Source organism: Agelaius phoeniceus, chromosome 7 (assembly GCF_051311805.1).
Source record: "Agelaius phoeniceus isolate bAgePho1 chromosome 7, bAgePho1.hap1, whole genome shotgun sequence".
Lineage (NCBI taxonomy): Eukaryota > Metazoa > Chordata > Aves > Passeriformes > Icteridae > Agelaius > Agelaius phoeniceus.
The window spans coordinates 35,538,534-35,563,544 of NC_135271.1; the positions used below are offsets into that span (position 1 = coordinate 35,538,534).

The following is a 25,011-nucleotide window of genomic DNA, read 5'->3' on the forward strand; positions in this document are numbered from 1 at the left end:
GCGGAAAGGGCGGGATCCGCGCGCGGGCTCGGGCCGTGGTTGGCCGGGGCGGGCGGGGATCGGCCGGGGCGGGGCGCGCGGCGGAAGCAGCGGCAGCGGCGGCGGCTGCGGGGTGGGTCGGCATGGAGCCCGGGGAGGGCCCGGGGGCGCTGGACCTGCACGGCGACGAGGAGATCATCGAGGTGGTGGAGCTGGGCCCGCCCGGGCCGGGTGAGACGGGGCGCCCTGCGCCACGCACCGGGCAGGGCCTGCGGGGGTCCGGCCTCCCGCCGGGGCACCGGGAGCGCTGCGGCCCCACCCCAGTGCCAGGCCCGGCCGGGGCATCCCCTCGGCCCGCGGCCTCTCCCCGTGTCGCGTCCCGTTCCTCTGCGGTTTCCTTGCCCTGGGGCTCGTGGCCCCGGCGGCATCGCGCATCCCCCGCTGCCTCGTCCCGCAGCCACCCCCGCTGTCCCGCCGAGCCGGGCAGGCCGCGAGCCCCGCCCTGACCTTCGCCCTCTGCAGATGACCTGGCCGAGGAGATGGAGGACGTGGACTTTGAGGACGAGGGAGCAGAAGAGCCCGATGGCGAGGCTTGGGAGTCGGAGGATGACGAGGGGGTGGAGGACGGCATGGAGGCACAGGACGACAGCGAGGTCACGTTCTCCCTCCACTCGGGTGAGTGCTGGGCACGGGCAGAAGCAGCTGGGACCCCCCCCCCTCGGGACCTGGTCTCGTCTTGGCTTTCCCCAGAGTCCAGGGGTGCAGAGTGCCTTGCTGGGCTGCTGTCTCCCAGCCTTCTTGGGACTCAGAGTTGTCCTGGGCTTGTTTCTGCCTTGTGCTCTGGCAGAAGAGCCCTTTGGGCCTCCCATTCCATTAGCAGCTGGCCCTAAGCTCAGCAGAAAGCTTGTGCTGCTCTTCTCCCATGTGAATTGGTTCCCACTGGGCTGGGTTGAGGGTTCAGCTTGCGGACGTCCCACCCAGTGCTGCATGGGGTTTGGATCCCCTGGGAACGTCAGGTGAGGTGGGATCAGCACCATAGCCATGCAGCCTCTCTTTGCTCTCTTATGAAGATTCTGTCTTCTGTGTGAGCCTTGACCCCAAGACCAACACGCTGGCAGTGACAGGCGGAGAGGATGACAAGGCCTTTGTGTGGCGCGTGAGTGATGGGGAGCTCCTGTTTGAGTGCTCAGGTGAGGTGCAGTGAGCAGCTGTGTCCCCTCTCAGCAGTGTCTATCTGCACACATTTCCCTCCAGCTGATGCTGTGCTCCTGATCATCTTCCATAGCTTGGCCTGAGCAGTCTCTGTCCCCTGATGTTCACAGGACACAAGGACTCGGTCACCTGTGCTGGCTTCAGTCACGACTCTGTGTTCGTGGCCACAGGTGACATGTCTGGGCTTATCAAAGTGTGGCGGGTGGATGCCAAGGAGGAAGTGTGGTCCTTTGAAGTGGGGGATTTGGAGGTGAGTGGTGCTGTGAGGGGTTGCCCAGCCAGCAAGTGGGGTGGCAGCACTTTGGTGACACTGCCTGTGTCTCTCTCTGCCCAGTGGATGGAGTGGCACCCTCAAGCCCACGTACTTCTGGCTGGTACAGCTGATGGCAACACCTGGATGTGGAAGATCCCCAGTGGGGACTGCAAGACCTTTCAGGGTCCAGCATGCCCAGCCACATGTGGCAGGATCCTGCCTGATGGTGAGGCCCGGGGCCTCTCTGGAGTGTGAAATGTCACCAGCTCTGTGTGGACCATCTGCCCTCCTGCTTCTCCCAGGCTGTGCTGAATGGGAGGCAGGGGATTGGGGTGGGGGGGGGGGGGTTGCTGTCTCTATCTGCTGTCTCTGTCTCACCCAGGGAAGCGAGCAGTGGTTGGGTATGAGGATGGGACCATGCGCATCTGGGACCTAAAGCAGGGAACCTCCCTGCATGTCCTGAAAGGTAAGGAAGAAGGAAGAGGTTTATTACCTGGGCTACTCTCTAGTGGGCAAACAGCCCCTTCTAGTGGGCTCTGACCTCTGCCTGGGTGGGGAGGAGGCATCCTGTGAGGGCAGGAGGGTTTCTCTGGCACAAGGGTGGCTGTTGCTTGTGGGAGTGCTGGCAGAGCCAGGCAGGGTGGAGGCTGCAGGATGGTGTTTCAAGGCTCACTGGGTCTCTGTGGGGAGGGCACATAACACTCATACCTGCTGCTCACCCCCCAGGCCAGGATGGCCATCAGGACCCCTTGACATGTGTGGCCAGCAACCAGGATGGCAGTTTGATCATGACGGGCTCTGTGGACTGTCATGCCAAGCTGATCAACTCTGCCACGGGCAAGGTGCGTCTGTGGGGGCTGGGCAGAGCCAGGAGTGCTGGGGAGCCCTGAAATCCCCTGTCCTGGGCCGGGGGCAGAGCCAGGAGTGCTGGGATCCCCTCACATGCGGGGCCGTGTGCGGCCATCGGCAGGCGGCGCCCTCGCGCTGCGGGTGGAGCGCGGGCTGGGTGGTCCCGCCCGGCTCCTGGAAGTTCCTTCCCTCTCGTTTGCTCCCAGGAGCTGAGGATTTGAGGCCGCGCCTTGTTCTAATGAGGGCGCAGACTCGGTATCGAGTACTAAAGGGACCTTTGTGAATCTGGGTCTCCTTCCCTCGGGGTATAGTCACTCTCCCTCTACCCAGGTGGTGTGCGTGTTCAAGATGGAGAGCGTGACCCCCAAGGCACCCATCAGTGAGGGTGAGGAGGTGGAGTCCAACTCGGTGGAGTCGCTGGGCTTCTGTAATGTGTGAGTGTTGGGACAGCCCCTCTTCAGTGCTACATCTTACAGGGCTTGTCATACAGATCCATTTGCATCCCTTGCGCTCAGTCTGCTGCATTCCTCTTGCCTCCATCCTCCCCAGCTGGGTGTGGAGATGCCAGATCCTTTTGGTATGAGGCCAAGGGACATCAGCTGCTCAGTCCTGCCTGCAACTGTTGGGATTCTGGGCTAGCCTGATGGACCACTGCTTGGCTGGGATACTCTGCAGACAGCTGTTTTCCTGCCAGGACATTGTCATCTTCACAAACCACGGGCTGATTGCTGACTTGCTGTACTGTTGGGTTTCCCAAGTGGGGTGTTTGATGGCTCCAGCCATCAGGTTGTCCCTCATCTTAATACATTGTAGCTTTCAGCATAGGGTTTGCCTTTTACCTGAAGCCTTTTTGTGTTTGCATCCCTGCTTCCCCATGTCCCATGTAATTCCTCTTCCCCTGTCTGTAGGATGCCACTGGCTGCTGTGGGCTATCTTGACGGCACACTGGCTATTTACGACCTCTCCACACAGAGCCTGAGGCATAAGTGCCAACATGAGGTACTGCCCTCCCCCCCACCCAGGCCCGAGAGGTGGGTTTGGGCCTTTTGGAGATCTCCCTTGGAGCTCAAGGGCCAGTTCCCAATTTGTACTTCTCCCTAAGCCTTGGGCTTCCCCAGAGGGCAGCCGCAGTCTCTGCAAAGCGGATGTGCTTGGCCCTGGGGTCTGGCTTTCCTGGGGGGATGGCAGACACCATGAGGGGGAGGGGGTACATGGGGGGAGCCAAGCCTTGCGGGAGGTCCCCACTGTGGTCTCCCCCTGCCGCAGTCAGGGATTGTGCAGCTGCTGTGGGAGGAGAGCTCGGCCGTGGTGTACACCTGCAGCCTGGACGGGGCTGTGCGGCTCTGGGACGCCCGCTCGGGGAAGATGATCAGCGAGTACCGAGGGCACTCTGCTGAAATCCTCGACTTCACCGTCAACAAGTGAGCAGGCACCCCTAGACCCCTTCCCTGCTGGTGGGGGGAGCAGGGATAGCAGGGGCCTCCAGCCTAGGAGCTCACATCACAAGCTGCCTCTTCTCTGAGTGCCCCTGTGGTCTGGGCCCAAGGTGGGGGACAAACCTAGGTCCATGCTGACACTTCAGGGTCTCAAGGGGGAGTGCAGCACTTCAGAGCTGGGCTGGGGGTGATGGTCAGGGATACTAGAAGCTCCCACCCCACCTCTGAGCCCTGTCTCCCTGCAGGGATGCCTCCATTGTGGTGACCACCTCTGGCGACCACCAAGCCAAAGTGTTCTGCGTCCAGCGGCCCGATCGCTAGAGCTGTGTCAAGGGACGGCGTCCCGGCGCTGCCCTGCGCCTTGTGTACAGAGGGACATGGTTTCACCACCCTTCTCCAAGTGCGTGCTTTGTAATTTTTCCAGCCTGCCCTGCTTTGCCCTCACCATCCAGGGGCCAAGCCAGGGGTTTTGTATGAAGATGTCTTTAATTATATAAATTATTTCACTTAACTGGATGCCAGCTACTCTGCTTGTTGGGGGAAAGAGGATCTGGGGAGCTAGGCTCCCTCCTCAGGGATCTCCCTGGCATCCAACCACGGCCTGAGGATCAGTGGCAGAGACTCCCATCCTAGCTCTCCCTGCTAGGGGGAATGAAGAGGTCAGGATAGGAGGGTGCAGGTTGCTAGCTGAAGGAAGGAGAATCCTGCTCTGTACAGTCCAGGAGTTCCCTAACAGAACACGCTATTCCCAGATCTGGGTACTGCACCCCAAAGTTCACCAGAAGGCATATGTTCCACATTACAGGAACTATCTCCCTTGGGGCTGTGACTAAACACCCCTTCCAGGGCAAAGTCACGTGCATTAACAAGCCAAAGCCTCACAGTCCTTTAAGATAGAAAGATCTTCTTTATTAATGAACCCCAACAGTATTTCTTCAGATACAGGAGTTTTGAACTCAAATACTCAGAAGAAAACAAGTTAATATTGCATTATTCTCATAAGAAATACTGCAACTTATTTCCGGTAACATATTGCAAAGCGAAACAGCTTGAAAAGAAAAAAAAAAATTAAAAAAGAAAAGAAATTAAGTCAATCAAACTGGAATTAAAGTTTTGTTTCTTGGAACGATCGAGTCCTCGCAAGCACAGCTCGTTTCTGCAGATTACTCCCCCAAGTGTCGTACAAACAGACCCCGATTGCTTGAATTCCTTATGAGCCCACAGAGGTGCAACATTAAAAGCTACGATTATGGGGTAGCAAGTGCCCCAACCTTCGTCCTCCGGCAGCCTCGGTGACTTGGTGTTAACGGGTTGTGAACGTCTTCCCCCTGGAAGGATGGAGAGAGGGGTCAGCACAGCCCCAGCAGCCTGTGGGGCTTGTGCTGGGGCACAGCTCTCGAAGCCAGGCAGGCACTGCTGGGTTGGAGCTCACAGGGTCTGTGGCTACAGAACCAAGTCACAGGGCTGTGGGAAGGAGGGGCTAACTTTTGCAGACGGGACAACCCTCCTGCCCCAAAGCAGCATGCAAAGGGGACATGACAGGACAAGCAGAGAAAAAAAGACACCAAGGGGCTCTAGGATAAGCAGAAGGTAAGGGACCTGAGTGAAACATGTTCACACAACTGCTCTCCTCCATGCACTTCCCTGTGGGCTGCTGTTCACAAGGAGGAGTTAGCCAGCATGGTGGCCTGGCCCCAGCCATCAGCTGGCCAAGGGCAGCCAGTGACTGAGGAGCTGCAAAACACTGGGCAGCAACACCTGGTCCAGTGCCCACAAACCCCAAGGAAGGACCTGGCTCCTCTCCCTTCCGTGAGCTGGAGCTGCCCCCAGACATGGACAAGGCAGCTCTAATATAACAGAGAAAAAGCCCCCAGGAATGCCACCAAGGGTTTGGTGGGGGGAAATGGAGATACCAGGGCTTGCAAGGCCATGTATGAGCCTTTTGTGAAGGACCTGCCAGCACAGGGTTTTGTCTCAGACCCAGCTCCTCACAGGACATCTGAGGCAGTAAGCTGTGGGTCACCCCCTGCCTGCCCAGGACTGCAGCGTGCCAAACTGAGCAAGACTGAGCTCATGACTGGCAGAGAAGCCCAGGCAGCCATGCCCTGCTTTGCTACTCACGTGATTGTTTTCATTTCTTTCTTCTCTGCGTCTGGACGGGCACGGTTGAGCACCTTGAGGAAATCTGACGTTTTCGCCCTCATACGCGTGTGAATATAGGCCTGTGTTTCATTAGGACAAAATGGGGACATGTCAGGAGCCTTTCTTCATAGCTGAGATTTCAGGACACATCAAAGCCAGGTCACTCTGAACAATTACCCTCGTTTCTGTTCTCAGAAAGGAAACAAACCAGATCCAAAAGGGAAAAATCCTACTTCACTGCTAGAATGGAAAGTCTTGTGTCCAAGAGCAGGGAGAAGGCAATGATGCATCACTTGCCACCCCTGCATGAGTGGGGAGGGCAGTGGCAGACTCTAATGAGCTCTCAAGGGGCACCCTGTCCCTGCTTCTCCCCTTCAGCAGCCAGGTTAGATGAGCTGAAGCCACCCTGTGTTCCCCAGCCCTCATACCTTCGAGCACTTGATGTGATAGTGCAGGTAGTCCCGGAATGTGTGGATCAGGTTTATGGTGTTGTCTCTGGCTGCAGCATTGGTGTGACGGGGGAACAGCACTGAAAGAAGAGGCCAACACAGACCATTAGTACCTCCTGAGGCTGCCAAGGCCTTCAGGATCAGGGCTGGAGGCTTCAGGGTGTGCTGCACTGAATCCCTGCCTTGCTCTCTATAAAGAACCCTTTACTCTTGACATGTACCAAGATTAAGCAGCACTTGTGATTTTAAATACAAGGCTTAAGAACACTTTTCCACATTTCCCACAGCAGCCCGTGCACTCTGGAGGACACAGGCAAGGCCAGGTGTCCAGAAACAATGGCACTGTAGGAAACCACATGATCAGTGCTTGGGAGATACAATTGGAGGAGCAAGCTGGGAGGCAGACCAGGGCGCCCAGCCCAGGCTGCTCAACCAATTTCAAGGTCCATTCTGCCCTGGGGTCCTGAAATTGGTTGTGGATCTTTGCCTGGCAGCTTGCCAGCCCTGTAACATAAGACAGACTTGGGTACAAGCAGGTAGCTTGCTCTTTCCATAAGCTGGTGCTCTGTTAGGTGTCCCAGATCTGAGGGCTGAAAGAACATTTTGTTTGGGTGATGATCTCACCTAAGACTGTCAGATCAGATAACTGGGAAATTTAGTCTCAACAAGAACAAAAGTATGTACCATCCTGGACCTCTTCTTTCCATAGCTGACAGCTGCCCAGGCCTCAAGGCACCATTTCCAGCACAGGAGGAGAGCAATGCTATCTTCACCTTTCCCTGCAGTGTCTTGTGCTCCATCTCTGAGCTCCAAACTACAGGAATGCTGGCCTGAGACACCCTAATAACACACCCAAACATCTTGAAAGGACCTATCCCTTTCAACAGGGCAGGGTTTAGACTCCTCAACACTGCTACCCAGGGGGAAGTCATGGCTCTGCTGGCCAGCACCTCTGGCAGGGGAAAGTGGCTCATCAGTGTTTGGCCCAGAGCAAAGAGGCAGAGCTGGAGAAGCAGAATGCACTGCTCTGCTGCTGCTCTCTGACCACCTCTGCTGATCAAGCACTGCACAGCTCCCTGCAGCTGGACTACCTACAAGTACAGTTGCATGAAAACTTTCACAAGAAACCTCTAGTTTCCAAAATATCACAGCAAAGCCACTCTTCCCTTTGCTTCCAAATACTGAACTTAATTTGTAGGCACACACTAAACTCACTGTCCACTTCCACATCTTCTTGCCCACAGCAGAGCTGTGGTGACCTGATACAGAAAAGGGACACTCCAAAGGGGGCACACAGGACAGAATGCAACCCCAGAGTCCTTGCAGCCCTGAACTGCCCACTTCAACACTCTGGGAAGGTGAATTCCTTTCTGCTTTTCATGCAGCAACAGGAACCTCTCTCCTCCCCAGGCATCCCCAAGCCTCAGAGCTGCCTGCTTACCAAAAGTGATGTAGCCAATATTATCGCCAACAGCTGCGTCCGTGTCTTTCAGCTCCAAGGGTGGCTCCCTGTGGCTGAAGAGCACCTGTGGGGCTGTGTGACTGGCCCGGCGCCCCTCCTTGAACTCCTGAACAAGACAAAGTGAAGGTGATTCCCACTGTGACCCTTCAGCAACATGCTGGGAAAGCAAATGGGCTTCCTCACTCCCAAAGGGCAATGAGCAGAAGGTGGCCCAGCTTTCCTTGAATTGATTAAGTTCATCAGGCCAAACACCCTGAAAGTAACTCTTTTTCCCAGCAAAACCAGCCCAAAATGCATGGCTGTCCTGGGTTTATACATGACCATAGCACAGTCCCTCAGCTGGAGTGGCTTTCAGTGTGTCACACCCTTGCCATGGGTGTTTTGTGAAAGGGACACCTCAGTCTGAGCAAGCACATGAGACAGCACAGCTCCTGCTGGAACTTCAATGCTTCCAGTGAAAGTGCACAGTACCCATCACTCCCGAGGAACAGAAATTCTCAGGATGGCCTGCAAGGTCTCCATCACACCTAGTTCTGCCATTTGAGAAACCATCTCCCACAGGAGTCTGCCTAGGCATCAAGATGCATCTGGGGGCTTGAAGCTTGTATGTGAAGTCTGTTCCTCTTAATGCTTCCCTACACCTTGAAACAATACCTTCAGGCAGGGAGATCCCTTCTCCCACCTCACAGGAAATGTACTGGCTCTGCATTTCAGGAACTGTAAGGACCATCTCTGTGTGGGCTGGGAATGTCCAGAGACCATTCTTCTGCCCCAAGGCAGGGCAGTCTTCCCTCTGCCTCACTGACCTCCATCCCAACCTACACATTATCAGCTACCCTTGGCCTCTCCTCTGACCAGTTTCCCTGGGAAAGGCAGGGCATCCACATCCCTTTTAGAGTAGATTGCTGGGGTTTCCTTAATGAAATGCTTAGCTTGCACTTCTGCCTGCTTATGCCAGAGGGTGAAATGGTTCAAATGGCTTCACTGGTTAGTTAATGGTCACATTTTCTCCATGAGAGCCCAGATGAGCAGACACCATGCCCAGCTGCGTTATGCAAGAGCAATAGCCGGAGGGAAAGAGCCAGTGTGACTCAGAGTGGAAATTCCTGTGGCTGGGCAGAGGCAGGGTTTGCTGTTCTAAAAACCAAGAATTCGGGACATGGAGACTCCGGGACAGCTGCTGCCTTGAAGCACTGCCATCTTCCCAGGAACCTCACTAACCCCATTTTGTTCTCATCATGCCTCCCTTCCCATTTCAAAAACTGAATTCCAGACTGAGGGATATGCTTGGTGCGGGAAAACCTCAAAGCCAGAGCAGATGTCTTGTCTGGAGCAAATGAACACAGCAAACGGAGCTGTGAAGACTTCCATTGCAACAGACCCCCTTCTGATGACACCCAACACAGGTACACTGGTCTCCAGCAAACTGGGCCAGTAACTTGCTGTCCATGAGCCTGTCAGCATGGCCTGGTGCCCTTGAATGGGTGGGTTAAAGGTCCCTGGAACACCCTGTAGGCCCTGCTCCATGGCCATGCCCAAACAGGAGGCTGGCTCCCCAGAAGCTTAAGCAGATGAGTGAGGTGGGCCAGTGGCACAGATGAACACAGGTACGAGCATGCATTGAGCCTCCCCAGCTGCACAGATGTCTGAGTTTCCACAGGCTGCATATAGTTGTTCAGAGACATGCAAAGTGCTTACTACAAGTCTCTGAATGCTTCTCAGCTAAACAGCAATTGGAAAAGGTAGCTGAGTCCAGTCCATAACCTGGCAATGGTTGGTTCAAACCCACAAATTCAGTATATTCATAGCTCTAAAAAGTTGAGATTTGAGAGCTGTCACACTGAGCTGCTGAGTGTTCCTGCAGGATTTGAGCATTACCAGGATGAAACTTCAAGGTGAAGACCATTCTCTGCTCATCCTCAGGCATGGCATGACATTATCTCACCCCTCCTCTCCCTTTACAGCCTCCTCAACATGCTCAGGTCCTCAGCTGGCTGGAGATCCCTACACCATAGCTATCCACACTACTGGGCCTCAATGTGGGGACTGAAGTATTCACTGGTGTTTCTCATGTGGTGTTTCTCATCTGTAACACATAATATGCTTGATTGTCCAAATGAGCAAGACTATTGATGATACAGATGCCAATGCAAGAGCCAGGAAAATACACTGTCTGTGCCTATTAGCATGTTCTTCCATCCCAGTCCAGCATGGAGCAAAGCATTTTCATGTGTTAAACCGCCTTTGTGCTCACTTCAGCAGCTTATTTGGCAATGCTGCTTCAAGCAAGCAGGCATGTGAAGTGAGGACCAGACCCTTTCCCTGTAACTCAGTTTCCATACCTGCATAAACACCTTTCCAATCACCACATCATCATCGTCCTTAAATACCGTGCTGAACACAACCGTGACACGGTCCTTCTTTGCCTCAACGTACCTGTAGGTGGCAGAGAGAGAACCCACCTGTGAATCAGAGCTAAGAAGTTCCAACTGGACAAGTCAAGTAGATACAACAGCCATTCACAGGCCTGGCTGCTGTAAATTTCCCCTCCCCTGAGACAGTATTTACAGGGAGCACAACATTTCTGCTGGGAGTGGCCAGTTCCTCTCCTGCATGCAGCCACAAGTGATGCCACTAACAGAGACTCTTGTGTAACATCCCAGCAGCCCGAGGCATAAGCATTACCCTAATGGGATACTTGTGGCAGCCTAGAACAGGCCCTTATTACCTTGGCCAAAGCATGGAGCAGGAGGATTTCCTGACTTTCCACCAAAACCTACAGCTGTGCACAGGAGCAGACTACTGACCACTGTCCAACCCCCGTGCTGTTTAGTTTGAACACTTACATTGTCTCATCATCCCTGTAGTGGATGACTGCTCTTTTTTCTCCTTCTTTGCCCTCTTCCTGGAATTTGAAATACTTCTCAAAGACTGAAGCAAAGCAGTTGCGCTTCAACATGCCGGCTTGGTGCACAATGGCATCCTTGTCTGCAGGAAGGTTCTCCAGGTCGTAGAGCAAAGAGACATTGTAACCTGGGAAAGGACAGCCAGTAGCTTTAATAATCTACATAGGGCCTTAATGAAAGCAGAGACATTTTTTTTAAGAGACACCTACAGTCCCACTTTGCCTTAAATCCTCCCAAAAGCCCCAGGGGTGAGTTATTCCCACTCCAAGCACTTGCCAAAAGCCATGCCTGAACTCGGCGTGTGGCCATGGCAACGTTCCCGGGGCTCCTTCCCAAGCTCCCAGACACACGTGCTGGCGGAACTGCTCCCAAGTTTTTGCAGTGAGTAGGAAGAGATGTTGTCACAGGTAACCATGGTTTTTCTGTGTCTTACAAAGCATCTTTGAGAAGAACAAAGACCCCAACCGTGAGGAACAGAGGCTTCCTGGAGGAGGACTGCATAAAGAATTACAGCTTGTGCTGCAAGCTACTTCATCCCTGACGTGTCTGAGCCACCTTTTAAATTGGCAATTTCAAACTGCAATGCATTGTATAGAGAGCCTCAGGTATCAAGCTCTTCAAGTGCGGCCTTCACATGAGCATTTCTCAGGTGACTTAAGTAAGTTTGGAATTCACACACACACACACACACAGACATACACACACAGAGTGAATGTTATTGCAGAGTTACCTGATTCAGGATTTACCAAGTAGCTTCCATAGACTTTCTTCAATACCTAGAAAAGAAATTAAACATTGAGCGCACAAGCTATCAAGACTTGTTTCCTCCTGCACAGCCTAGGCTATATTTGGTCTTCTTTTCGAAGTATCAAATTACAGCACCTGCCTCCCCTAGTCTAAGAGAACTTAGACAAATATTAAGTCATCAGCTTCTAGTGCTATTGGCTGTTCCTGGTCTAGGGAGGGCTCCCTGAACTCAACTGACAGGGGACATACTGCAGGAGAGGACTCAAAACCGGAACTCTTTCAAGTTCTTGCTAGTCGGAGTTGTGTGGGGAAGAAGACTTATAGCTCATACCTTCAAAGGAGAACAATCAGCAGAGCCTGACACAACAGACCTGAGGGCTACCACTTTTCCTTCCATTCAAAGGCAGATGCAAAGTGTGCCTGGTCTCTCTCCTCACAGGATGGCAAGTTAGTTCAGAGCACACCATGGCCTGGTGATCACACACTGACTGTCTCAGCCTAGTGCGCAAACAGATGGGGATCGAGAGGAGACTGCCACGCAAGCTTGGATGCCTCCCAGAAGCAGAACCGCCTACAGCACAGCAAAAACCTTTCTTCAAACGTAATTACTGCTGAATTTTACATCAATGGCAATTTCCAACCGAGCCATAGCTCTGTGTCAATGAGGGGGCTGGGAACAGGCCGTATTTCACAGAGAAGAACACAACAGTGTTGGGGCAGAACTGGCCCTCCTAGGATGACACCCACGACCACGTGGAAAGGATACACAGACTCTCTGCATGTCAAAACCTCCTTGCAGAGAGCCTGCCTGCAGTGGTGCAGGAAGATGCCCTGTCTTAGCAGGAAGCCCACTCTGCATTCCTCACAGTGGGGTTCCACCAAAGACAGAGCAGAAACAAGCAACGTTGTCGGCAGGGAAGTGCAGAAAGCAACATTATGACAACTGGAGACTGAAAAATGTAATTTCTATTTAGTACTTCCAAGCCAGTTCTGTGCAGATCCCATTTTCCTCTAAAAGTTTATAGAAGTTGCCTTTCACCACTACAATGGCTGCTGGTGCACAGTGCTGTCAGCCACTTGCCCACCAGAGGAATTTTCTTGGGATCACACACTGCACTGATCCTCACTATACATGCTGGGAAGGCTCCACCATTTGGGCTGCTTGGCACTCCTCATGCCAGCAGTGGTACCTTCAGTAGCAGGCAGTGCTGCACCTAGAAAGCTCTGCTTTCAGGAACCAGGAAAGCAGGACATTCAATCATATCTCTTCTGACTTAGGTGGGTCTTACAGCAATTCGCAGGAATTCACTTTGGGTCAAATCACCCATTTCTTACTAGACTCACAACAAACTGATGGAGAAGTTTCCTTGTTTTCTTCCAAGGACAGACACCCAGAGGCAAAAGCCTGCTGAAAAGCCCTGGGTGAACCCCATTCGCTACCATGTGGAGATTTGAAAACTGACTCAGGAACTGAGTCACACTTCCTGCCTTGCCATCCAACCACAGCTCAGAGAGGCTCATTTTTTCTACCATAAATGGCCCTCCGCAGCCACAGGGCCCAGTCAACAGGAACTGAGCCTGGGACTTCACACAGCAGCAGTGAAAAGGGAACCAGTCTGAAAACCAAGGTCTGCACACACAACAGGAGCCCAACACTTGCTCTCAAGTGTGGTTAGGAGTCAGAAGAGAAGCACCACAGCTCTGTCTTGGCACCTTCCTTCACTTGTGGGCTCAACACATCAGTCAGGGAAACTATTTCTACATGGTCAGGCTTCACTTTGAAATTGCGAAAGTAGTGGTGCGTTCTGCCTTTCAGGCTGCAGGGTCATACAGGATGACTACTTTTGCACCAGAGAGTGTGAACACATTTGCCCTTGTCTTTCAGCAAAGTGGGACTCCTGGCTGGCACAGGGTTGATCCTTTGACCAGTGTGAGATGGGAACACAGATGCTTCTCTAAGAGTCAGATGTTAGATCCATCAACATCACAAAGGCATTGCCAGCAACACAGTATTTGTAGGCAGGAGGCCTGCAGATGCTTACTCACCTCATCAGCACCGTGTTCCTGGAGTTCCTTGTAGAATTTCAGAGAAATACTGACCATCACTTTTGTCTTGTCTCCATTGGGGTTTGAAATATGGTAAAGGACTCCATCAAAGTCTAAGAAGCAAGCAAGAGAAATGTGAGGGAACAGGAACCAGCCCCTATTTCTGAGGAAGGCTTTCCCTACAAGTTCTAGTAACTGCATAAAGTGACACTGCTCCTCTTGCTCCAGCCTTCACACAGACAGCAAGAGGGAAACTCGCAATTAAGGAAAATGGAAATGTCATGTAGGGAGACCTGGTATCATTCACAGGGCTGAAACAATTTTGACACCTGTCCATCACAGAAAGCTTTAGTCTAGTGTCATTTAGCATCCCTGGCAAGTCCACTTGTGCTCAATGCACAAGGATACAAACATGCAGAGACAGAGCCTTCTGGAGGGCCAGCACAGAAAGTGACTGACATGCCCACCAGGCCAGAGCTGCAGCCTGGAGGAGAAAACCTCTCTGCCAGCAAAGGCAGCGCAGCTGCCGCCTGCTGTGAGAGCTTCCACTTCACTGCAGAATGGGCAGGGAGGGCAGGAGGAAGGGAAAGGCAACCCTCCAGCTACCTAGCAAGCTACACTTCCCCACGGAGCTTTGCAGCTTACCCAGATTCCTGATAACAGAAGCAAAAAATCAGTTGCTGAATGAGTACTTGAACTTTCTTGGCATTTCTCTTCCTGAAGAGCAAACTTGAGGTGATGAATCCATTTTGCCTGTCACCCTAAGTCAGCTTCCTAACAACCCAAACCAGATGGTGCTAAAGATCTCATAACAAGTAGCACCAAGGGCAGGACTAGAGAACAGATGAGGTAAAAGAGAAGAGCTGTGTAGCAGGCACACACCAAAGCACTACCACCAGTGAACTCAATGCTCTAGGGAAGTCCCAGGGAAGGCAGACAGACAGACAAATAGTGGGGCAGCCAACTCTGGGGATACTGCAGGGTCTCCACATTGCCCCTGCCCAGTGGTGTGGGCAGACTGTTCAAGCCAGCCCTTAGTTCAGAAAAGTCAAGAGAGCTGTGGAGCTTACCTGCAAATGTTACTTCTACTGCCTCTGGTTTATTTCTAAAAAGCAAAGAAAACAAAGGAGGTAAATGAGAACTCTAACAGCAGCCTCCAAGCTGTAAAGGAAAGAGAATTAATTTCCAACACCTTATTTTTCACAGGCAGCCCTTCCTCAAAACTTTTATCTCCTGCTGTCCGACTAATAGTAACCTCTGAGAAGAGACCTTAGACTTCTTCCCCTTCCTATAAGCACCAGTTTTACCCCAGATGACATAAAATAGACTTTGAAGCTGGCACAGATTTCTGATATTTCTAGTTTATTAATAGATTTTGACATCACAGATTTCCAGTTAGAAATGCCTAAGAAAGCTACCCCTTCTAAGAAGTTTGTTTTCACAAGCACACGCTCTGTACAGAATGGCCATGACACAAGTTTTGGGACAGAGGATCTTTTGTAAGGTTCTGCAATACCAGTTCTGGAAGGACCTGAGTAATCCTTCCTGACACAGTGCCCCCTTTGCCATCAATACCAGTTCTGCAGATGCATTGATATAACTTGCTTGCAGAGAAGTTTTCCAAGTTGGGAAAGTGTCAGGAGCAGGTCAAAGAAGGAAACTTTCCACACGTTCATTTCATCCTGCCCCCCTTCCAAAACACCCCAACATTTTGCCAATAGCCTCTGCAGAAAAACTGTAGCTCTGGATGCGCTCTAACACTGTCCTGAGTGGTCTCTGGGACCCCATCAGCAACAAAACCCTTTGCAAGCCAAAGGCACATCACATCTCACACTGTGACTATGAAGATTAAACTGCTTCTTAACAAACCCTATTTTGACATTTGTTCATGATTTGTGAAAGAGTAGGACTCCATGAAAGATGTAACTGCTTTGGAAGGTCATTTCATTGGGATTGGCACTACATAACTGCTTTCACAGCTCCAAGGGGACTGGTATTAATAGGTCATTCTCCAACAGGGAATTGATGCAAAGGTATCTCCACTGCTGAGAGCAGGCATGGAAAATGAGAACAGGATAAAAATGCCAGTCTGCTACCGCTGTTTCACACTGTATCTCCATTTATTTTTCAAAAGTAGATAATATTCGAATACAGGCTAATAATGCTGCTGCTAACAGAAATCTAGTCTCTAGCAGTTCATTCCCACCTGTCTGAACCAACATACTGAAATAACTCCCCAGAGTAAAGTCAGTGGTCTCAGCTGCTGCTGCTGCCCAGAGACCAGCTTCAACTGTTTTGCCAAAACTTGCTCTTCCACACATTTATGTGCTGCTGGGTACTGGTTACACTGTGGTACATACCCTATGGAAGGTGGGGGGAAGTGATGACTCAATATCTATTTTCCCTGACAATATTGTGTAACAATTTAAATGATTTTATCTCAGCAGCAAGCATAGTTTTTTTCCATCAGCTTTTCTGCAGCCAGCCTCATTCCTGGAAGGCAGAAATGACCACAATGTGATAAAACTCAAGCTGGGCAATACAGGGAGACCAGAACACTGCACTGCACTGATCCCAGACACTCACCAGGTCAACAACATTTTACTCCAGCAGAAAGGGAGAAATTAACTCCCAGATGGAGAACCTAAGTGAAAATGAGGAGGTGTTCCTGCTTCTTAAAAGTGATCAGCTGTGAAAGGCATCAGCCCTTTTTTTGTCTGAAGGCTGGGGAGCCTTTGTCTTTTGTGCCACCTTGCTGAAGATAAAAACTACACACTTGAAAGAAGCAGAGCAAGGGCACCCAAAGCAGGTCCTTTCGTTTGAAAGCTGTGCCAGCTACCTGTGAACCTCTCTTGCTTTCATTTCTCCTCCCCAGCTGAGCCTGAGACAGGCTCAGCAGGCATCCCTGGCTGCTTATTTAGCTTGGGCTCTTGGAAAGGGGAGCAATTCCACAAGCATGTCCAAGCCACTTCTGCTCACTGAGGATGGCTCAGAGCAGAGATGAAAGAAAATCCCAGAGATCCCACTCGGTCAGTTGATGCAGACGTATTCCTCTTTTAGACCATCACACTCAGACGTGGGAATCAGCTTGGATGGCAGTATAAATTCTTATAAAAAAAGAAATCTATGTAGGAAGCTTTAAAGATAGCACAGCCAGGCACATGAGAGCTAGGAATATTAAACAGGATGCGTCCTTAAACCTCTGTTCCATCTTCTCAGAATTACACCTTTCAAACCCCATTCCCCACATACATAGAGCTGACACCTCCCAGAGCCCCCACTCCCAGCAGAGCCTTCCAAACACAGCACCTCCCTCTGAGAAATGCAAGGAAGTGGCTGACAGTCTGTGCACTGGAGTGGTTTTGCTGAGGAAGGATGATTCCCCATCTGGTTGTCCTGTACCCAGGGGATGGCAGGAAGATCACTCATCATATCATTGAAGAAGCCGAGCAAGACCATGTACAGGAGCCAGTTGATGGCTCTGCACAGAGCCTTTGTTCTGCACACAAAAGCTCACTGCTAACACAGCTGGGTTTGAGCCTGTTATTGTGCAAACGTCATTTCTTAGAGAAGTTATTTTAATGCTGATTTCCCAAGTGGCTCAGTTCCGGTACTCGGGGATGGTGAGGAGGGGGTGTATTTAAGGGAAAAGAAGGTAACTGGGCAGAACTTTGGGTACTGAATATTCAACCACTTCCCAGCACAGCCTCAGTGAAGCAAGAGCTCACGTGAGCTGCATACAGAGCTCCTTGCAGCCACGCTGGCCCTGTCACCTACAGCACAGTGGTTTTCTGCCTCACCGGGCACACACTTAAGTAATCCAGGCCTGGCCTGGCCCAGGGGAGGACAGGGAAGAGCACTGAAAGTGTGGCTGGGAGCAAAGTGAGCCCCCTTAGCCTTTCACAGTTCATGAGCTTTACAATCACAGTGTTTAAAGTGCTTCTATTTATTTCTCTGGCTCACCTCATCAAAACTACCCTGGCTACTCAAAATTTTTCTCCAACAGAAAAACCACTCCTTTTGCTACCTGGATTGTTGTTTCCACCTCAAGAAGTCCCCAGGCAGAAGAGAGAGGAGCTCTCACCTCCAGGGTTCCATAGTTTCTGGATTAGCAACAACACACATGTTCACTTCCCCTTGACCTTCCAGCAACCCCATCTTCTACCACCGGAAATAACTCTATGGAGGCACAATGTGTCCTCTCCGTGTTCTGTCCTTCTTGTTCTTGTGCCAGCCACGGCTCAGTGCAGAGGATTCACAGAAGGCCTGGGATGGGGTCTGCACCACTGAGTGTGGGTACCAGCTACTGCCAGGTTACTGGCATGATCCCAAAAAGCTCTGTCGGTCTAGCATGTTCTGGTGTCCCTTGCTTCCATGAGGAGGTTCTCCACACCCTAGCTATATTCAGAGGATTTCAGACAGGACACCTCATCCACTCCTGGGGCAGAGAGTCTGCTGTGACCCCTGCAAGCTCCTCACCTCCAATGCTTCTTGAACCACAGCATCCCTCAGTGACCTTCCCTGCTTGCTACCCTCTGCCCTGAATGGACAATAAAACCAGCTCATACCAGGAATAACTGAGATGGCTTCTCTCTGCACTGAATACAGACCAGATCTTTCTGCAAACCCCTGCCTGAACTCTGATGCTAAAATGGCAGCTGTTCCCAGCAGCAGTCTGTTTTGTGATAACAGTTATCAGGTCTGAAGTCAAACCCACACCAAATCCCATCTGCCCTCTGCTTGTAACAATAAAAGACCCTGACAGGTTTTATGTCTTCTTGCCTGTGCTCCTTCTATTAATCTCGAAATGGCTCCTACGCCCTGTCTATCTAATACAGGGCCAGCTCCAAATCAGATTTTTCACCCCGGCAGAACATCCGTGAAGAGCCACAGGTGCCCATGGAGAGAACCAGCGAGCACTTAAGAGCAATAGCAAATCTTTTTTCTGACAGCACTTCCTCATTTGATTCAGAGAACTTCCCTGTTTCATTCTCAGGCCACAAAGGCTCTTAGCTGTATGATATGACAAATTTAAGAACTGGGCTGACAACCATACTGAAGCATCTTCCACACCACAATGAAGGCCTCTACCAAATAATGGAGAACGGCAATTATTTCAAAAGCTGCAGGCATGCAGATACTCTAACCTTTTGTCCTATAGGAGAGGGAGAAAAAAGGGGTATTTCAAATCTTAAAGCTCTGAGCAGAGCTTTCAGATCACCAGAGTCAACATACAATTTAGATAAAGTGAGCCAGATTCAGTGACAGACTGCAGGCTCTTGATACAGAAAGGTCACCTCAATAAAAAAATTTATGAGCAATGACTAAAATTCTCTGAACAGTTCCTCCACTTCTGGGCCCCGCTCAGCTAACAAAAGCCTCTCTGCGTAAGCTGCAGGAGCATATGCAACCAAGGAGCTCCCGTAGCTCTGGCAGCACACCCACCATGAACACGAACAGGAGTGCTCTGTCAGTGGGTGGTGCTGAGCTGTGTACAGCACCCTACACATGCCAATTCTCCCCTCCTGGTTAAGTGACCCCTCCATGCCCAAGCTTTTCCCTTGCTGTGTGCCCGATAGCCTGGAGGAGCGGGCTGGTAGGAAAGCAGTGGGATTCACAGTGGACAGAGCATAGATGGTCCTGCAGCATGCTGGCACTGGCAGATCCCCTTCCAGCCAGATCTTTGTCCTCAGCTGTCTTCCGTCCTCAGCTGTAGGCAGCTAGCCTGTGGTTCCCCACCAGAGAGATCCAGAGTTGTGCCAAGTCTCTAGGTAAGAACCTCATTTTGCACACACTTTTACTGTGTTTCTTTAGTACAGTGATGGACACCTACTCTTCTCTGCTGTCAAGCATTGGTGGCTGCAGTGAGACCCACTCTCTGAAGATAAAACAGAGCAGGCTCCTCTTAGGAACTAAGATAAAAACTGAGGCTGGAGTGATGACAGAACCTAACCTGTGAAAGCCTAACACTTTTCAGACCTGGCTTTTCTTCCCTCCTGCTCCCTGTGCTGTTGCACAAGAGCGGAGCACTATCTACTTCCAGACAGAGGTGGTTCACAATCCACTGTTAATGCTAAGTCACATTCCCTGATGTCCGAGCACTCTGCAGTCAGGCAGACTGAGTTTCAGCAGGTGAAGCTGTGCCTGGAGGGATGTGCAGCTCCAGGCTGGGCTTGTGAGGACACTAAGCCAGCAGCTGCCACTGCTGCTGAAGGAGGGAGATCTGATCCCTGCTCCATGGCTGCACCATGGTGAGCAGCCATGACACAACGAGATGAGGAAACTCATCTAAGCTAAACTCATCTAAGCTAAAAATACCCAGTTTTGCCTGTTTAATGTTAACCTAGGTCACTTCCCCAACTCCATTTCCCTTGAAGCCACAAAAATGGCTGTGTCAGCAAGAACAAGGGGGTGGCAGAGGAACAATCTGGTTTTGGTGTGGGTCTCTGAGCATCCCTGAAGCACTGGAGCCACATATAACCACAACCACTCCTGAAGAGAGTTCCTCAGTAATGCCCTGCAGGATTTAAAGCTCTTCTACCCTCCCAGCACATCAACAGCCTCCAGACACTCCTGTCTCCCCATGATGAACTCACTTCAAGTAACACCATGAACACAAAGTTCTCACTGCCTGGTTTCAGCCAGGGTTCAGCCTCTGTGTCTGAAAGGCTCAGCTCTGCAGCACACACTCATCAAGTGACTGCAGATGGGAAACACCATAAAGCAGGTGGGTGCAGCTTCAGCCCAGCTCCTACCGGCTCACGGGAATCATCACTCTGCATCAGGGAAGTCCAAGCTTCAGTTGATTTCCTATGCAGCTAATTGTCAGGGAGCCCTGCAGAGCTGTACCTACTAATGGCTGTAAAGAAACCAACAATTTAAATCTGCGATTCTCTTCCCTCCGCCCCCAACCTAGGAAAAGGCATGCTGTACCCCAGCTATGCAAATTTGTGTTCTTTGGCACAGTGGGTAAATAATAAGTAACAGTTTGAGACAGATGATTAATTGACTAAAGATTTTGGGTAAGCTATGTATGACTGGAAAATCAAACCCTAAGACCAAAGCCCTGTGCCACACTTTCCCTGGAGTTAGTTAAATTAGTGCAGGACAAAACTGGACGGCAAATTTGCTAGTGTCAAACACAATGAGTATTCATCAGACACAGGACACAATCATCAAAATGTTTTATGCTTAAAGTGTTTGTGGGTTTTTTAATGTCTGTGCAGTTAGCAAAGGAAAGCAATGATGAGAAACAGGATTTTCCAACTGGTAGAGTTCCTCTCCTCACGCGACACTTCTATAAGAAATGGGAAAACTCATCCGTGACACGAGCTTCCAGGCAACATCTCATGTACAAATGAATTGGTCAAAAGCTTATGGAAGCTTCCTCTTGACATGAAAAAAGGTCATGAGCCAACCTCATTTCAATAAACTTATTTCCAGATACTGACCAGATATTCCACATTGCAGCAGCAAATTCCTAAGTCAAGTTATTTCAAGAGATTCCGGTAGCTTTAGGTTTTTATTTTAAAATGTGGTTAGTTTAAGAGAATAGATTTAAACACAGAAATTACTAGACCTAAGTAAGGAAAAAAAAATCAGATGCATTGAAGTCCATCATCTTTTACTATCTTGATCTAAATCCTGTTTCAATAGTGGCTGTCCAAGGAGGTGAGATTTCCATAGGGACTGCCTACAAAACCAAATTAAATTTGAAATTACCCTATTTACAGGTGGATGCTGGCGAGCCCCAAGGACCTTGACCAGGGAGTACTCTTAGAGGTGGGTTAGGCCCTGTCTCAAGTGCTGATCTCTGTCTGCAGTCCTGCCAAGGTACCTTTCACACTGGGAACTCCAGGGACAGCTGATGGACCTCCACGCAGAGCAGATTTTGACATATATGACAATAATGGCAGTTAATGAATTCCATCTTTTACAAGTGACCTAGTTCTATATGACAAGGTGAAATGTGGAGTGTCTCCCACCTGACAGCCCAGGAAAACTCTGCAGGAACCTGCCAAACTATGGCTGCGCTGCAGTAGAGGGGAGCAACACAGCCCATGTCACAGGACAAGTCTCTGGCACTGGATTTGGAAATGAGCCCTGCCCTGCCCCACTTGCGGGCTGGTGCTGAAGCCACCAGGCACACCTGGCTCTGAGACAACCACTATTGACAAATCCCTGCATCACATCTGCTGCACTTTGGGGCTAGAGCAAATAACGTAAACCCAACTCTGCCCCAGTGCCCAGACTCACTCCTCCCAGTCACCAAATTCTTCAAGGCTTGACCTTGCCCTGACTATCCTGTGTTCGGCCCCAAGATACACCTTGGAAAACCATCACCAAAATAGCAAAATACAGGAAATCCCTTCCTGCCTCCAGGCTGGGCACCACAGGAATAACCCAAGAGCTGTGGCCATAGGAAAAAGAAATAACTTGAATAAATGTTTTGAAACATCCATTCCTTAGAAGACCTGAAAGCAGGAGAAACCTCCCTGCACTTGCCTGCATGGGGGACCCCAGAACAAGCACAGAAGAAAATTCAGAAGTAAATGTCTTCCTCACGTTCAGCAACACACTCAAGGCACAAAACTTATCTAGAAACGCCATCTAAAGAACAGAACATGCCACAGATGACTAAAAGGCAGAAGCAGAGCACCATCAGCCACCTGACAAATTGATCCAGGAACAATCAGTATGTCAGGCACACGTGCCAACACACAAGTGAGGTGGCTTTGCCATGCAGCAAAATGGAAATCTCAGGGGCCTGCAGGCTGCTGCAGGGCAAGCAAGCACAGCTCTGCTCACAGAGTCAGAGTTTTGGGGTGCATCTAAAGCTGCAAACTGCCCCTCCACATCAGCTCAACACAGAGACACATGCATGTTCTTCCCTCTCCATCAGGAAGAGTGCCTTGGCACAGACAAGCTGTTCTGACACTCACTGTGAAGCTCTGTACATGCCATATTTTCTAATGGAAGTGGCTGCAATACAGTGGTCACTTGGGAGCTCTCTCTGCCCAGTGCTGCGCCTGTACTCTGGGGAAACTTGTTGCATTTAATGATCAGGGCTCAAGACAAATCAAAATCTGGGAGAAGCTCAGCTGTCCTCCAAGGCAGAGCAGCCTGCATAATTATTTTATGGAAAAAAAACCCCTCCAAAACAAAACAGGGATCTGAGCAACAAGTCAACTGAGAGTGGGGGCAAAGCAGAGTAAGTGACCTCCGACAATGTTCTGCATGCAAAAGGCTGAGAGCTTCAAAAATCGCTGGAGGAAAAAAAGGTAACACAGAAAAAAGCACCTGCCTGGGGGGTCCTTTCCTGGAGCAGCCTGAGCCCTGCCTTGTGAGGCGCCAGGGCAGGCTCCACCCCAGAGATAACACCACTGCTCTGCCTCTCAAGGCTTTGTGTCTGTACAAAGGTGTCTCAGTCAGCAGACAGTGCATCGAACCCACAGGCCACTCGGTTGCAGATAAGGACATTGATACTTTAAGGGGCTTCCTTCCAAGCTAAGCTGGGTCCTCTCAAGCATCTTTTTGCCCTGGTGCAATACTCAGTAAAAAAACCCACTGGCTCCCCAGGGACTGAACCGTCCCAGTCAGAGATGTGGGTGTGAACTAGACCCCCAGCCTGTTCCCCGAGGCCAGGACACCCACCAGGCTGGCACCAGTGGCCGTGGCTGACCCGTGTGCCTGTATCCCTTCTACTTGAAAGAGCAAAGAGGGAACACGCTGGAATTTGCTCTTCAGCCCAAAGCAAAAGGCTGAGGCCATGACTCCATACTCAAGCTTCCTGTTCCCGCCTCCCCCTACACATTCTGTACCAGCGCTGGCACCAGGCTGATGAAGCCCACTTTACTCAAAGCAAACACCCTGCAAATCCACCTTCCTCCCTTCCCAACTTCCTCCTTGTCCAGGCCCTGTCCTCCAGTCCACCCCAGCACGGCAATCTGCGGTATACCCTTCCCAGATTCGTCCTGGTCCCCCGGGGCTCTCCATTGCTCCGGCACTAACGACCCATCCAGCCCAACTGTCCCCTCCGACACTGCCCTGTCCCGCTCTGCTCCCTCATTCCCCAGGCTTTCCCTGTGCCCAAGCTCTGCCCATCCCCGCCGCCCGCAGCTCAGGTCCCGCACCCGAACCACCCCCTCCCAGCCCGGCATCCTGCAGGCCCCCACCCGTGCCCGCTCTGCCCTCCTCGTTCCCGGGCCGCCCTCCGGTAGCACAGCACCCGCTGACTCGGCGCCGCTCCCCGGCCCCACATCCTGCCTTGTCACCGTGCCCCGGCACCGTGCCCCACCTTCCGCCCCTCTCAGCCCCATCCTGCCCCGGCACCACCCGCCAGGTTCTGCTCCGTGCCCGGGTGCCTGGCACGGCCCGGGCCCCGCCAGCCACCGCCCCCTCGCCCCTCCCTCGGTCCGCGGACCCGTCCCCGCCCTGCCCTGGCCCCCCTGTCCCTACCCGGCGGCCGCGCCCTCGAACTTGAGCGTGAGGGTCTCCTCGATGATGCGGTTGTTGACCTCGAGCAGGATCATGTCGGTGCCGGGAGCGGCTCTGAGGGAGCCGAGCCCGCTGCGCGCACCGGGGACCCGCCCGAGCCTGCGCCGCCGCTTCCGCTCTCGCGCCCGCGCGTCACTTCCGGCTCGGCGTCGGCGCCACCGCCCCGCCTTCGCCATGCCCACACGAAATGACGTCACAAGGAGCCCCGCCCGGCGGCGGGCGGGAAAGGGGGAAGGGGGGGGTCCCCAAACGTGGTGGGACACGGCGGTGTCCCCTAAATGCGGTGGGACACGGGGGTGTGCCCCGAGTGCGGTGGGACACGGGGGTGTGCCCCGAATGCGGTGGGACACGGGGGTGTGCCCTAAATAGGGTGGGACACAAGTGCAGGGGTGCACTGGGGGATCCTCGTGGTATGGGCATCACGGCCAGCCGGGGTGAGGCAGGGATATGTGGGGTGCCTGCGGTTTGGAAGTCCCCAAGAGTGTGAGGTTCCCCCCCCCCCCCCGTTAATTGAATGCTCACCGTGTTGGGCGTCCCCGAAACAGTGGGGTGCCCTTAGGATTATAGGAGTGACCTAGGAAGCAGCAGGTGTGCCCCAGTGTATGGGGGTCTGTGTAAGAATTGGTGCCCCCGCAATATGGGGGTGCTTACAGGGAAAAATGGTGTCTTGCAAAATGGATAATTTCACAGCTACAGGGACTCAAAAATGTGAGGTGACACAGGGAATGGGGGTATCCTAGGGGGGCTGTAATGGTGCCCTGGAGCTGGGGTTTGCCCAAAACTGGGCAGGTGTTCCCACAGAGAATAGGAGTGTCCTTGAGTCTGTGGGGATACCCAAGGCATATGATGGTGGCACTTACCAGGTGCCCCAAAACGTGGGTTACCCTATGACTGACAAGCATGGAAAGCTGTGAGGATGGGGGTGCTTACAGTGTTTGTGAGAGCCCCAGATTAATGAGGGTGCATGGGGAATGCCCTTGTGTGCAGTTCTCCCCTAAAAGCAATGGGGGCACTCAGAGCCACAGCACTCCCT

General features: G+C 51.9%; 2 protein-coding genes across 2 annotated transcripts; one reads left to right on the plus strand and one right to left on the minus strand.

Moving 5' to 3' along the window:
• Positions 1–51: 51 nt before the first annotated feature.
• On the plus strand, positions 52–4,240 carry AAMP (angio associated migratory cell protein). Its single transcript, XM_054636520.2, has 11 exons — positions 52–210; positions 502–654; positions 1,050–1,169; positions 1,302–1,441; positions 1,526–1,670; positions 1,827–1,910; positions 2,171–2,286; positions 2,624–2,727; positions 3,202–3,292; positions 3,560–3,714; positions 3,975–4,240. Exons 1-11 carry the CDS (start codon positions 123–125, stop codon positions 4,048–4,050), a joined length of 1,272 nt encoding a protein of 423 aa, XP_054492495.1. The 5' UTR covers positions 52–122; the 3' UTR covers positions 4,051–4,240.
• A 376-nt stretch (positions 4,241–4,616) lies between these two features.
• Positions 4,617–24,125, minus strand: ARPC2 (actin related protein 2/3 complex subunit 2). The gene is made up of 10 exons (XM_054636522.2): positions 23,940–24,125; positions 14,552–14,586; positions 13,482–13,594; positions 11,419–11,464; positions 10,629–10,815; positions 10,125–10,218; positions 7,762–7,888; positions 6,300–6,400; positions 5,851–5,951; positions 4,617–5,057 (listed from the first exon to the last, which is right to left on the minus strand). The coding sequence occupies exons 1-10, from the start codon at positions 24,011–24,013 to the stop codon at positions 5,033–5,035; spliced, it is 903 nt and encodes a 300-aa protein (XP_054492497.1). The 5' UTR covers positions 24,014–24,125; the 3' UTR covers positions 4,617–5,032.
• Positions 24,126–25,011: the final 886 nt, after the last annotated feature.

Coding starts and splice junctions, on each gene's coding strand:
- AAMP (XM_054636520.2), top strand. CDS start 123: ATGGAGCCCGGGGAGGGCCCGGGGGCGCTGGACCTGCACGGCGACGAG. Junction 2,728..3,201: donor TCGCTGGGCTTCTGTAATGT/GTGAGTGTTGGG, acceptor CCCTGTCTGTAG/GATGCCACTGGCTGCTGTGG. Junction 3,293..3,559: donor GGCATAAGTGCCAACATGAG/GTACTGCCCTCC, acceptor CCCCTGCCGCAG/TCAGGGATTGTGCAGCTGCT.
- ARPC2 (XM_054636522.2), bottom strand. CDS start 24,013: ATGATCCTGCTCGAGGTCAACAACCGCATCATCGAGGAGACCCTCACG. Junction 14,587..23,939: donor TTCGAGGGCGCGGCCGCCGG/GTAGGGACAGGG, acceptor TTTGCTTTTTAG/AAATAAACCAGAGGCAGTAG. Junction 7,889..10,124: donor TTGGAAAGGTGTTTATGCAG/GTATGGAAACTG, acceptor TGTCTTGTTCAG/GAGTTCAAGGAGGGGCGCCG.